Here is a 14690-nt window from a genome sequence, read left to right as displayed (position 1 = left end):
ATGATGTAGGTATTACGGCCCCATTTTCAGACAAGGAAACAATACAGAGGTTAAGCAGACTCCAGAGAATGCACAGCTAATGAGTAACAGAATACGGACGTGGACTGGGTCTATGAGCACCAAAGCAGACCGGGAGGAACAGAACCCTGATCCTAGGCAGCCCCTCTGCCACATTTTTGCATGTGGAAAGCATTTTAATAATTTACCTGGTCTCCCTTCTCATTTAGTATAAGATCGTCTTCTACTTATGCATTTATTTGCTCATCAAATGCTTAGTAAGGGCCTTCTGTGTCCCAGATACCGTACTTTGGGGGAGATAAAGGTGAAAAAACAAACATAGGTCTGGGCTCTCTTGGAGTTCAAACTCTATGAACGAGACAGATATTAACCACAACATCGTGTGATAGCAAATAGCATCTAATGGTGCTCACCAGGCGCTGGGCATTGGACACCTTACGTGTATTTACTGACTTAATCTTCACCACAACCCTGTGTGGAAAGGACAATTTTTTTTCCCCCGAAACAAATCATTCTTTTATTACACAACATCAGTAGCCTTGCTAAATGCAAGGCCTTAAAAAAAATTGGTTAAAAATTCATAATTCTTGGGGCACCTGGGTGGCTCAGTGGGTTAAGCCGCTGCCTTCGGCTCAGGTCATGATCTCAGGGTCCTGGGATCGAGCCCCGCATCAGGCTCTCTGCTCCACGGGGAGCCTGCTTCCTCCTCTCTCTCTGCCTGCCTCTCTGCCTGCTTGTGATCTCTCTCTCCGTCAAATAAATAAATAAAATCTTTAAAAAAAAAAATTCATAATTCTTCATCTCCATGGAAATCTTTAGTAAAAGGCGAAAGATTTATGCGATCTGAAGAGAAACCAGAGAATGGAAAGGACTATTATACAACCTCCATGTTGTGGATGTAGTAGCTTACTGCATAGGATATAATAATGTGTGCTGGAGCCAACTAGAGCAGGCCGGTGAGGTCAGACATGGTGGGACTATCCACACAACAGAAACTGGCCAATACTAAAAATCAACTGGGCTTTTTTTTTTTTTTTTTCCTTTAAGAGAGCCAGTTTACCAGCACACCATGGTAACTGAGGCACTAAGAAGGACAGCCGGGATTTGAACTGAGCAATTTGTTTTTTATTTTCTAAATTATTTTTTAAAAAAGATTTTATTTATTTATTTGACAGACAGAGATCACAAGTAGACAGAGAGGCAGGCAGAGAGAGGAGGAAGCAGGCTCCCTGCCAAGCAGAGAGCCGGATGTACCCTGAGATCATGACCTGAGCCAAAGGCAGAGGCTTAACCCTTTGAGCCACTCAGGTGCCCCTGAATTGAGCAATTTAATTTAGAGTCTGTGCTGTTAACCATTTTGCTCTACCACTTCTCAAATGGGTATTTAATAAACACAAACCATGATGAGGCTTGAAGGAAGGAGATACAGTTCTTCAAAGCCATGTACACAAAGAAGCATGACTTAGAAGAGGGAAAGGACCAGAGAAGGCCTCCGGCATGTCCTCTGTAAAATCTCAGAAACAGTCACCCATGGACTGGCTTAGGCATTTCTGGGACAATGAAGTTACTCCTCTGTGGTGTCCCCTCCTAAATCGTTTCCCAACACTTCCACAGAAAGCGGGACTCATGATAGATACCAGGCAAGTGTCTGTTGAAGGAATGAACTAGTATGTCCTAACCTAGGGACACTCTCCCTTTTCAGATATCCATTGGTCTAGAACTTCATTCATAAAATGAGCTGATGTCTGATTTGTGCTAGTGATTGACAGTGAGGAGCAGACTGAGGCGAGCGAGGGTGAGGCTTTCACCTGCTGAATGACATCCTGTGCGGTGCTGACACGGGGCGCTTTGATGACCGTTCGCGGTTGCTCTGGAGAAACGTCATGCACTTGGACAAAGAAACTCTCCTCCTCTGAGCTCAAGATCACCTCCTTGTCATCTTGAATAATGCTTCTCTCTTCTAGGTTCTATGTTAGAAAAAGAAAAAAAGTATGAGTAAATGGTAAGATGATGAAGAAAAAGAAAGAAAAACCCAGCGAAAATGTGAGCTGTATCTCGGCAATGTGGGAACTATTTCTCAGCTTTCTAGTTCATATACTAGTTAATAGTTCATAAATGATTCTACACGGATATCCATGTCTTCTGAGAGGAAGAAAGTAATGTAGGTATTTCTGCTGATGTTGACAGACTGATAAGGTCTGGCTCACAGTGAGCCAGTAGATCTCCATATACTACAGAGTCCAAGTCAACTGTAGATAGATTTGTAAAAGGACAACATACCATATTGCCAATGACCAAAAGCCAAATAAGAACACTGTGAATTACATTTAAGAGAGAGCCCATCCATTCCCTACACAGGCCTTGGGCAATTAAGGAATGCTAGACATCGAACAATGAAACATGCAAACAGACTCTTAGCCAGGCTGGATGGACAGAACTGCAGTGAAAAGGCCGAAACAATGGCTGGAGGTTAGGATACACTGAAATGAATATTGACAAAATTCTCAGTAAGTGTGAGAATTGGTCATCAGGTTAATTGGCTTTTGGTGAATTGGCTTTCAGTAAATTTTACGCATGTAGATATATCTATATATATATGAATCTTATTAAAATTTTTAAAGAGTATAGAAATACATCAATAAAAAGTCAAACTTTCCCCATTATCAGCTTTTTCTTCCCCTCTCATCTTTTTCTCCACAAAAAACCACACTGTTGTTAGGTTATATATGCTTCTAAACATCATCTATAGATCTGTGTATTTTTGTGTGAACAAATATATACAATGAAACCCTGCAGTTATGTGAATTTAGGTATAATATGATTATCGAATGGCTCCTGATTTTGTTAACGCCATTGTCAAATGAAAGGTAGCTTACAGTTCTCTTCAGCAAGGGGTGGAGGGCATTCTGAAGGGAGAGGGTCAACTCTATCTCAGGAACCGAGCATTTAGCAGGAAAGTCCCTGGATCTCTAACAGTCTCCTAGCCTAATCTCCTCAGATCAAGCCACTGAAATGATGCTAACTAACCAGAAAAATCCAAGAATCACTGCCACTCTCCTGGAGGTTCCAACCAGCAGTATGACCCAGAATTGTCCCCGTCGATATTGAAGTCTGAATGGATAACTGCCACCAGGTGGCGCCAAACTACAGCCAGGACCAGACAGGATTGGTTCCTGAAGATTCTTGCCAACCAGCCCCCCAGGCTCACTCCAATCATTTCATTAATCTTGCAATCAAGATTCCTACAATCTTCAGGACTGATGTTTTTGGACCCCGTTTGTTATCTTATGGGTGTTGGGGAGGGGATAGTTACTGTCTATTTTTATTATATAAACTTCATATAATGTTTTTCAACTTTTTTGTCCCCACTTAAAAGATTGTGGTGTTCATTTCATTAGGTCAATTCCTAGATATTTAGCTGTGTAATATGTCACTATGTTGATCATAATATATTTAACCAGTTGGAGAGTGGGGCTGGGTGTAATTCATCTGACATAATTTATAATCCGTATCTTGAAAACTGGGAAGCCAAGAAGCATAAAAAAAAGGGGGGGTCTAATGGACACATAAAACACCTCAATAACTATGCAATAAGCATTACTTTTAAGACCGCTCCTTGGAGCCTCACTCAGAGCTTATTTATTTCCAAGGAGTTTTCTGCCCACATTAGAAGGGTCAGGTTACCACCAGAACAATGGCCCTCACTTGTAGCTCTTTATAGCTTACTAAGCAATAGTTTACATATTGTCTGTATGTTTGGCATGAGTCTCATGTCCATATTTTTCAATCAGGCAGAGTAGTTTCTCTTACAGATTTACAGATTAGGGCACAGAGTTTTATAGAAGTTAAATGAGCTGTACAGGGTCATCTAATTTGTGGCAGAGCAAGGTCCGTCTGATTTCAAATCCGGCAGGTAGCCCAGGAGGGCATACTGACCACAGGAAGATGGGATCCTGACAGCCTGAGAACCCAGAAGACAAGAAAACTATAAAAAGCAGACAGGCAGGCATGCCCTGTCATGGAGGGCAGTTTGGGGACTTTCAATATAGGCAACCTGTGTACTTATCTCACTAGTTCCACAGAATGAAATACATGGAAATACTTATAGCCCAAATCTATCAACTATGCTTGTATCTGCTTGCATTCAATAACTGCTGAATTCATTTATTCAATCAATAAATATTTACTGTGTGTCACTATGCACCAGATCAACCTAAACACTTAAATGTAATTTGTTCTTTTAGCAGACACATGTCAGTCATTTCAAAAATCTCCTCATGCCTAGTGGCTCAGTCGGTTATGTTTCTGCCTTCAGCTTAGTTCATGATCCTGGAATCCTGGAATCGAGCCCCACATGGGGCTCCCTGCTCAGGGGTGAGTCGGCTTCTCCCTCTCCCTCTGCTCCTCCCCCTGCTTGTGCTCTCTCTCTAGCTCACTCTCTCTCATTCAAATAAATAAATAAATAAATAAATAAATAAATAAAATCAATCTTAAAAAAAAAAATCTCCTCCCCACAAAGATGTTGTACAAGAGAGCTTGCTGTATTCTCTCCCTCAGAAAATGCTTGCTAGCCTTCCTTTCTAATTTATTCCCCTTACTCTTCAAAATGCTTCTCTTCCACCAGCCCTTATGAAATATTTATTCCTGGGGTCTCTACAGCCTGTTTTCTTTCTTTTTTTAAAAATATTTTATTTATTTGACAGAGAGAAATCACAACTAGGCAGAGAGGCAGGCAGAGAGGAAGAAGCAGGCTCCCTGTGGAGCAGAGAGCCCGATGAGGGGCTCGATCCCAGGACCCTGGGATCATGACCTGAGCCGAAGGCAGAGGCTTTAACCCACTGAGCCACCCAGGCGCCCCATCTACAGCCTGTTTTCATATATATTTTAAAGATTTTATTTGTTTACTTATTTTAGAGAGAGAGTGCTAGAGGTGGGAGGATCGAAGTGGGAGGAGCAGAGAGGGAGAGAGGGACAAGAAGACTTCATGCTCAGCATGGAGCCCCACATGGGGTTCGATCCTAGGAGCCTGAGATCATGACCTGAGCTGAAATCAAGAGTCAGATACTTAATCGACTAAGCCACCCAGGCGCCCCTCATACACATTTTAAATTGCATATGGGCATTCCTAATCTCCCCAGCCCTTCTAGCCATATGACACCACGACACTCAACGGCCAGCCCATATTCTCTCCTGCTTGCTGCCACCTGCTGTCCCCACAGTGCTGGGCACCAGTGTCCCAGAGGGCTGGCTCAGCACCAGCTCAGGGAGCACAGGATGGGGCAGCAACACTGACCGGAAAGCCACAGATGTAGTTCTTTCTATGTCTCACCTTGTCATGATTTAACCTCTGTGAACCTCCATTTCCTTATGTGTGAAATGGTTTCCATTCTGTCACGAGATCATTCAAAAGTAGTGAGTAAGAACTTCAAACACTGTAAATCATTATGCAACTATCTGGTCTGAAAATTCACTTGCTGACATAATCACTTAGATACTTTTTTAAAGGTAGCTGGAGAGTGAGGTAAGACAATGGGAAATTAAAAAGGAAGAATGTAGAGAGAAACTGAACATGGCTTCTGAAGTCCAGCGAAGCCCTCTGATATTTTCTCATAAAGCTATAATTACTAGAACTGCTTGTTAACTGTCTCTGCAATGTGTAAGTCCAATAGGGAGAGGAGGCTGGGGAGACAATTGCATTTATGTGCCTAAATGAAATGTCCTTTTATGGTTTAAGGCAAGGTTAGGAGGAAAGACAGAGGCTCTGATTTCCCAGAGCAGATGCTGGAGCTCTTGGCCACGTTCACAGTTCAGTGCACAGTGAAAATGTAGCACATGATGCTGAAAACTGGCTCTTTCTCATCTCCACTGTATCCCAACACCATGGACTTTTGATGGGCATTTTACCAACCAAGCTCTATTACATGCCCCAAAGGAGCCAAGCATGTGCCCAGAACAGGGCTTGGCTCCTATGAGGTGCTCAGGAAATATTTATTTAATCAATAGTTGAACTGAGTCAGCTCCTTCATTATTGACATATCATGAGGCATGACTGTCTGTGGTGAAGCAATGACTTTATAGGTCATTTTAGAAAATGGCGGGAAGTTAGTGGGCTCTTATTAAAAAAAAAAAAAAATCAATGCTCCATTCACAAACTCGGACAGGAGTTAACCAATGTAGAGTCGACATGCAATCGCTGAATTGTTTCCTTTGTGGGAACGACCATGGGAATGTTAGTGAATGTAACGTTAATTTTTACTAATTCTGCCTGAGGCTGAGAGATTATTCTTGCTTTGTGTGAAGTTACAGAGTATTTTCAAAGAACTACTGTCGTTTTGCCTAGAAGCACAGAATCTTCTAGTAGCTAAAACTTTAATAGGCATGAAGAGGCAGGCAAGGAAACCCCAAAGGTAAAAATACCAACGGGACTAGCATGACTCAGTGCCGTGATGCTTACAACAACGTCTGTTCATACAGAAATCAAATCCTGGACCCACAGCTGATGCCGTACATAAGGAATCCTTTGAGTTCTTGCTCCCTTTCTTTTACAAAGGACAGCTTTTAGACTGAATTTCCATACCTTAGAGATAACATTCTGAACACGCGCAAAAGCATAAAATCATTTCTCCACATTTACTTAAGAAGAACAACAGAAGTCAAGTTGCAGTTATAGGAAATTCTGAATGGAGGGAGGTGGCCAGGTCTGAGGCGGCTAATCACATACTGAGTTGTCATGGTGTCAGACACACTTACTTCCTGCTGGGTTTTTAAGACAATCCTGCCAACATAGCCTTCTTCTGGAAACCAGCTGCTTAAAATCTGCATGATCTCTTCTTCTGGGCCAATGACTCTCTGGAATGGTTGTTTCCTGCATTCATTCTTTTCTTTAGATATAAAATATTTTTCTTCCATCAAAAAATAGTCTGTGACAATAGGTTTGGTATCTTGCTCAGTCGTCAGAATCTAAAGAAAAAGCACAGGCAAAACTTTCATTCAAAATAAGGCTATTTTTCCTGAGCCTGGGTGGCTCAGTTGGTTCAACATCTGCCTTGGTCTCAGGTCATAATCCCAGGGATCAAGTTCTGCATCGGGCTCCCCGCTTTGAGGGGGGCCTGCTTCTCCCTCTGCCTCTCTCTCTTTCTCTCCCTCTGTCTCTCATGTCTCCCCCTCTATCTTTCATATCTGTTTCACTCTCTGTCTCTCATGAATAAATAAAATCTTTAACCTGCCCCCAAACCAAAATGAGCTGTTTTTTTGCAGAGAACAAACTGATGGTTTCCAGAGGGGATGCAGGTGGGGGGATGAGTGAAATAGGTAAAGGGGGAATTAATGAGACACTTATCATGGTGGGCACTGAGCAATGTATAGAATGATTGAATCATTACATCATTATACACTTGAAATCAACATAACACTGTATGTTAACTATACTTGAATAAATACACATACACACACACACACAACCACATGAAATAAGCCTGTTTTCACAGTGTTTACATAGGTTTGATGTGCCATTTATAAGTAAGACCTACTCTGCAGTGTTGCATAATTCTTCCTGGAAGACCTAAGAACTCTCTGATGTCCAAGAAGGATTGTTTATGTTCATTCTGGGCAACAACACAATTTATTCATAATCCCCAGACAGCATAACTATTTTTCCCACAGTTGGAATGAGAGCTCCTACTGAATTACAAGCTTGAGGCTTCCCAGTCTATGCGTTTAGCTCTCTGGGATCCTGTCACTCAGGACCAGTGGCAAAGACCCTAGCACAGCTTTTACCAACATCATCCCTTTTCCTCAGGTTGGAAATGCTTGTCTTCTAATGTCCTCTGACCTAAGTTCCTGGAAATTCTCCTTTCAATGAACTCTTGACACCATGACTACAAGCTTGTTTTCTTTGTTGGCGACGGACCTCGGATGGTCAAACAGAGCAACCGAGATGAGGCTCTGGAGCCAGAGAGACCTGGGTCTGAGGTCTGCCTTTAATATTGACTGACTGTGAGGTGCTGGGCAAGATATTTAACCCCTTGGAGGCTCAGTTTCCCCATACATAAAATGGGAACAGTAAAAGTAACAACCTCATCATTTTATGATACAGGCACCGGTTATGAAGCTGGACGCAGGCACTTATGAGAACTCAGTGAACACTAGCCATCACTACGGCTCCTCCAGCTGATGCACTGCTTCCCACTCATACAGGTTACTGACAAAAGGCTCAACTCCAAGTGGGGACAGAGAAAGTTGCCACCATCTGGCTTGTATTAGGCAAACACCCTTCTCCGTGCCCACGCCAATGATGCAACTACCAGAGTCAACACTTGGCACTGCTTCATCTCACTTGGAGGAAAAGCAGAGAGAGCTGAAGACGGTGGAGGCAGACGATTCTCAGAGAGATGCTGCTCCCTTCACCTCAGGCCTTGGTCTGTTATCGATGCTGGGCTACGGTTCCTATGGGGGCAAGACAGCTACTGCTATGGCGTATTCAGGATGTGAAGCCTCTAGGAGTGGGTCAGTCGGCACCGTCATCCCCACGAGAGGGCCATGTCACTCCCTCCTCAGTCCTGCTTTTTATCCATGGAATTATTCATATGGGGTGACTATAAAGTAACGGGCTGCTTTTTGTGGGTGGTCTATGGAAATACTACCCTACTTAATATCTCCAAATCCCCAACAATACTTTGTGATAGTAGATGCTGAAGTTCATGGCCCAATTGCTTTAAAAGATAAAAACAAACCCCAAAACAAATGCCACCCCCCCAAGTCTTGGTAGCTGCTTCTGTTTGACAATCTATGAAAATTGGCACTTAAGCCGTTTTCTCTGACTTTAAGTCAGTTTTAAAATGTTGGGCAAATTGTTGCCTGTCCATAGAGACTTCCTCTCAAAACCCAAAACTATTTATTACTCTTATTCCCTATGGTGGTTTCACTGGTTTCTAATCTCCACCCCCGCTGCATACATTCTAGGATCCCGGCTACCTGTCATCACACACCCTAACTTCAGAGAGAGCCCAAGGTCACTCCTCTTGGTTACTGCTCCCAAGGAGGAAAAGGGATGAATTGGGTTAGAGATAAAATAGTTTGCCAAGATATTAGGTCACTGTGCTAAGGAGTGGGGGAGCTCCTGGTGTGAAGACAAAAGACATTACACATGGGTATGCCTGTCCTTTTGAGGAACTGCCTCCCTCTGGATGTTGCTTTGTTCCCGGCTTTCTCGCTCGGACATGCCCTCCCATGGGGCAGTGGCCCTGCCTACAGAAAGCCACAGAGATCTTTGGGGTTCCCAAGCAGATGCGGGACCCCATGAGGGGACTCAGGCCAGGGCTGCTGCAGGGTTTGAGGCAACAGGCCCTCGTCCTCTCATGTCAGGCCCTGCTGGCCCCTTTGCACCAGAGGGGTGGTACCTGGAGGTTTGAGATCAAGTGCCAGGGGAAGGCTGACAAGGGGGCTGCTCAACATGCACATAAAGGCCTAAGGCTGGAAAGGCCGAAGATGTCTTCTTGGCCATGTGCTCCACCCTGATGCTCTAAAACTTTGATCCAACTCCTAGGATGGCAAACAGACTTCATTCAGCTTGTGTGCAAATTCTGATTGATTAGTGAGCTCTACATTAAAAAGGGAGATGAGGCCCGGCTCTAGGGTTAAAGGGAAGGAGTACACATGCTTGGAGAGCCACTCATTCTGGTCTTTATCCTTCCTGAGCCCCATGTTTTTATTTGTTTGAAGAATTGTTAAAAATTCTTTTCTACAGGTTAGCTTGTCTCGTGGTACCAAGTTCTCCCAGATCATTCTTAGGGTGGATCTCAGTGTTGAATTACACAAATAATCAAAAGGCAGAGCATCACCATGAACTTCGTGTTTTATGTATGCTTTTGTGTTTACACATGCATTTACAAACACACACAAACACACACACACACACACACACATATATATATATATATATATATATATATATATGTTGGATTCTCCCAACCATGGGCTTGGTGGACTTACTTGTTGGAGAAGTTGCTTTGCCTTGGTGCCACCATTTATGGAGAAAACAGTAAAGGGCTCTGGACCCGGGACCCCATGCACTGTGACTTTGTAAGTCTGCAAACATTTTCTTTCTTCTGTATTAAACATCTGCAAGGAAGATCACATGGTTTCTTATTCACTCTCATTCTCATGTTATTTCCAGGTTATATTCAATACAGAAGTGCTAGTTCTTAGAAGTCTGTAGGGGGACACATAAATGCAAAAGAAGACCATTCTTCTATAACCTGATGCTTCTGTTTGTGGTTGAAGAGGCCATGGTGCATCTTCCTTAATAGTCTAGCAAGGATATTAGCAGTATGCTACCAAAATAAAAATTTATTTTAAATAATAGTGACTCTTTACATCCTAATTAGGAGACCTGATATCATCTGAAATGCATGTTACTTCTGATGAACTGATCTCCAACAGTGTCTACTAAGTTCCATCTCTCTTTAGGGTCCTGGGCTAGAATTTTGGTTGGTAAGATGATAAATAGACTATTACAGCCTTGGAGAGCTCACTGCCCATGCACGCAAATAATTATAATGTGAAAAGCATTTCTGTTTCAGGAAGAGCTGGGGAGGTGTGTAAGTCATAAAACTTTTTTTTTTTTTTAAAGATTTTATTTATTTATTTGACAGAGAGAGAGAAAGAGAATACAAGCAGAGGGAATGGGAGAGGGAGAAGCAGGCTTCCCGCTGATGGGGAGCCTGATGCAGAGCATGATCCCAGGATTCTGGGATCATGACCTGAGCCAAAGGCAGATGCTTAATGACTGAGTCACCCAGGTGCCCCCTCATAAAATTTTTGAGCATTTCCTGTATTAAGATATATTCATTCATTCATTCAAAATACAAAATTCACTGAGAGCTGAATTATGATATTATGCCTGACCCTGGAAACATTGTTTTATTATTATTTCTGTCCCCGGAAGAGGGACAAAGCCTCCATAAAACCCCCTAAAAGATGGAGTTCTGAGAGATTCTGGGTTGTGAACACTTCAGGATGCTGAGAAGCTCTGTACGTCCTTCTTCCTAGACCTTGATCCATATATCTCTTCCGTTTGGCTGCTCCTGAGCTGTATTCTTCATAATAAACTGGTAATAGTAAAGCACGTTTCTGAGTTCTGTGAGTGATTCTAGAAAATTCTTAAACCTGGGGAGGGAGTTGTGGAAAACTCCTGAATTTATAACTGGGCAGTCAGCAGTACTAGTGACAGTCTGGCACTTGCCACTGGCACCTGAAGTGAGGACAATCCTTAACTTCGGGATCTGATGCTAAGTCCAGGTAGATGGTGTCAGAATTAAATCAAAAGGCAGGACACCCAGCTGGTGTCAGAGCTGAAGTAGCATTGGGAAGACACCATGTATTTGGTGTCAGAAATGCTGTGAGGAACAGTGGTTCATTCACAGCACGTGTGGCATCTTCAGTGCTAACAGGTTTTGAGGACGACAGACCCTGACTCCGGCACTAAGCCCTGCCTCTCCTCAGAGAAAAGTGTGATTCTTGCCCTTTGGTACCAGGCAGCCCTGCCCCTGCTTCCCAGTCCTCTGCACACGTATCGGCAATGTATCCCTCCACCTCAGCCAAGGTGCTGTTCTTGATCTTGGCCACACACTGAAGGAAAGGAGATCAGGACAAAGAAAGAAGACAGTGATGAGGTGAGGGGAGGAGAAGCAGAGAAGAAAGCTGGGGGGATTTCCAGGAGCCCATGGAAGTGGTCAAGCCAGCGCCATTTGTGAGCATACACAGTGCCTTTCCACAGGTCGTTAGCGCTATGTTGAAGGTTAAGATTGCTGCAATGGTGAACAGGTTATCAAACATGTAAAGAGGTAATCAATGGGATCCTTTAAAATTTACCTCTAAAGGGCAAGATCATGGAATCATCCAGTTAATTAAAGCAGTGCTACTTGTTTAAGTAAACAACCCTGCATTACTGGGGTGAGTTCTTAAACTTCAGTGGGCCTGGGGAGCTTGTTAAGACAGAGGGTCTTCAATTGTGCCCCTCTCTGCGGTGTTCCTCCCCAATTTCCAAGAGGGCCAATGGTGCATCTCCCCAAGCTTGGCTTGATTAGTCTTTTCATCATGTTGTTATTTGGGTTCACCTCCCTGGTAGGCACCATCATGTACTCATTAAGAATATGGGCTTTGCTATCAAAATCCCGTCCAGTTTTTTCAAAGAAATGGAACAAACAATCCTAAAATTTATATGGAATCAGAAAAGACCTCGAATAGCCAAAGGAATATTGAAAAAGAAAGCCAAAGTTGGTGGCATCACAATTCCAGACTTCAAGCTCTATTACAAAGCTGTCATTATCAAGACAGTATGGTCCTGGCACAAAAACAGACACATAGATCAATAGAACAGAATAGAGAGCCCAGAAATAGACCCTCAACTCTATGGTCAACTAATCTTTGACAAACAATGTCCAATGGAAAAAAGACAACCTCTTCAACAAATGGTAATGGGAAAATTGGACAGCCACATGCAGAAAAATGAAATTGGACCATTTCCTTATACCACACACAAAAATAGACTCAAAATGGATGAAGGACCTCAATGTGAGATAGGAATCCATCAAAATCCTTGAGGAGAACACAGGCAGCAACCTCTGTGACCTCAGCCACAGCAACTTCTTCCTAGGAACATCGCCAAAGGCAAGGGAAGCAAGGGCAAAAATGAACTATTGGGATTTCATCAAGATCAAAAGCTTTTGCACAGCAAAGGAAACAGTGAAGAAAACCAAAAGACAACTGACAGAATGGGAGAAGATATTTGCAAATGACATATCAGATAAAGGGCTAGTGTCCAAAATCTATAAAGAGCTTAACAAACTCAACACCCAAAGAACAAATAACCCAATCAAGAAATGGGCAGAGGACATGAACAGACATTTCTGCAAAGAAGACATCCAGATGGCCAACAGACACATGAAAAAGTGCTCCACATCACTCAGCATCAGGGAAATACAAATCAAAATCACAATGAGATACCACCTCACACCAGTCAGAATGGCTGCAATTAACAAGTCAGGAAATGACAGATGCTGGAGAGGATGCAGAGAAAGGGGAACCCTCCTACACTGTTGGTGGGAATGCAAGCTGGTGCAACCACTCTGGAAAACAGCGTGGAGTTTCCTCAAAATGTTGAAAATAGAACTACCCTATGACCCAGCAATTGCAATACTGGGTATTTACCCTAAAGATACAAACGTGGTGCTCCAAAGGGGCATGTGCACCCGAATGTTTATAGCAGCAATGTCCACAATAGCCAAACTATGGAAAGAAACTAGATGTCCATCAACAGATGAATGGATAAAGAAGATGTGGTATATATATATATATACAATGGAATACTATGCAGCCATCAAAAGAAATGAAATCTTGCCATTTGCGATGACATGGATGGAACTGGAGGGTATTATGCTGAGCGAACTAAGTCAGTCAAAGACAATTATCATATGATCTCCCTGATATGAGGAAGTTGAGAGGCAAAGTGGGGGGTTTGGAAGGAAAAAATGAGACAAGATGGAATCGGGAGGGAGACAAACCATAAGAGACTCTTAATCTCACAAAACAAACTGAGGGTTGCAGGGGAAGGGGGGCAGGGAGAGGGTAGTGGGGTTATGGACATTGGGGAAGGTATGTGCTATGATGAGTGCTGTGAAGTGTGTAAACCTGGCAATTCACAGACCTGTACCCCTGGGGCTAATAATACATTATATGTTAATAAGAAATAAAAAAATAAAAAAAAAGAATATGGGCTTTGGCACTAGAATAACTTGGGTTTATCACTGTGTGACCTCAGATATCTTAGCTCTGACCTTCCTCATCTATGGAGTGGAGATGGAATCAATATCTATTTCACAAAGTTAATGAGAGGATTAACTGAGTCAGTATAGATGGAAAGTACTTAGAAAGTGTGAAGGGCTGGACGTTATTGTTACTGTTACTTCCATTGCTACCTAATTAATAACTCTAATGGACCAGGTTCCTGTGCTGCAAGAAAGCCTATCCACAGTGTAGCAATCCTTGCAAATGTGCTGAGTGAAATAGAACTTCATTACCGAAGAGGCCGGCACAGCACTGCTGGAGGACTTTTCTTCCATCCTTCTGCTGTTTATGAATAAACTAGAGATTTCCAAGACTTCATTGTGGAGGTTTCGCAGCTGAAGATGCCGATAACCTGGAATAATGCAGAATTGGGAGAAGCCTGTTAGCCATGCACCCCAGAGCTCTGCACAGAAGACACCCCGGGGAGGGCAGTCATCGGTTGGTGGAAATCCGGCCTTGCAATGGGTGGGGAGTGGCAGCAGGCACGCAGCCAAGAGTTGCCTTTTCCTTAGCAGACTGCTATCCCTGGGGACAGTTCTGGGTCACCCAGTGGTAACTAACTTGCCTAGGTACTGTTTCTTTTTCTTTTTCTTTTTTTTTTAAGATTTTATTTATTTATTTGACAGACAGAGATCACAAGTAGGCAGAGAGGCAGGCAGAGAGAGAGGAGGAAGCAGGCTCCCCGCTGAGCAGAGACCCTGGGATCATGACCTGAGCTGAAGGCAGAGGCTTTAACTCACTGAGCCACCCAGGCGCCCCCGCCTAGGTACTGTTTCTAACGTAGACTCAAAGTGAAAATCCTAAACTCAAACAAAATATACTAGGAA

General features: G+C 43.1%; 1 protein-coding gene and 1 non-coding gene across 3 annotated transcripts in view; both read right to left on the bottom strand.

Moving 5' to 3' along the window:
* Nucleotides 1-14690, bottom strand: part of PLCE1 (phospholipase C epsilon 1) — a 319088-nt gene that overhangs the window by 4721 nt on the left and 299677 nt on the right. For both annotated transcript variants that reach the window (XM_046026766.1, XM_046026767.1), the window contains 4 exons: nucleotides 14097-14215; nucleotides 10009-10137; nucleotides 6769-6978; nucleotides 1827-1985 (listed from right to left, as the gene is read on the bottom strand). In XM_046026766.1, coding sequence (XP_045882722.1) covers nucleotides 1827-1985; nucleotides 6769-6978; nucleotides 10009-10137; nucleotides 14097-14215 — 617 coding nt within the window. The remainder of the gene's footprint in view (nucleotides 1-1826; nucleotides 1986-6768; nucleotides 6979-10008; nucleotides 10138-14096; nucleotides 14216-14690) is intronic.
* Nucleotides 761-881, bottom strand: LOC123955836. Its single transcript, XR_006821381.1, has one exon. It is a non-coding gene; the product is annotated as a U5 spliceosomal RNA (small nuclear RNA).

Source organism: Meles meles, chromosome 13 (assembly GCF_922984935.1).
Source record: "Meles meles chromosome 13, mMelMel3.1 paternal haplotype, whole genome shotgun sequence".
Taxonomy (NCBI): Eukaryota; Metazoa; Chordata; class Mammalia; order Carnivora; family Mustelidae; genus Meles; species Meles meles.
This window is presented reverse-complemented; position numbering and strand designations above follow the sequence as displayed.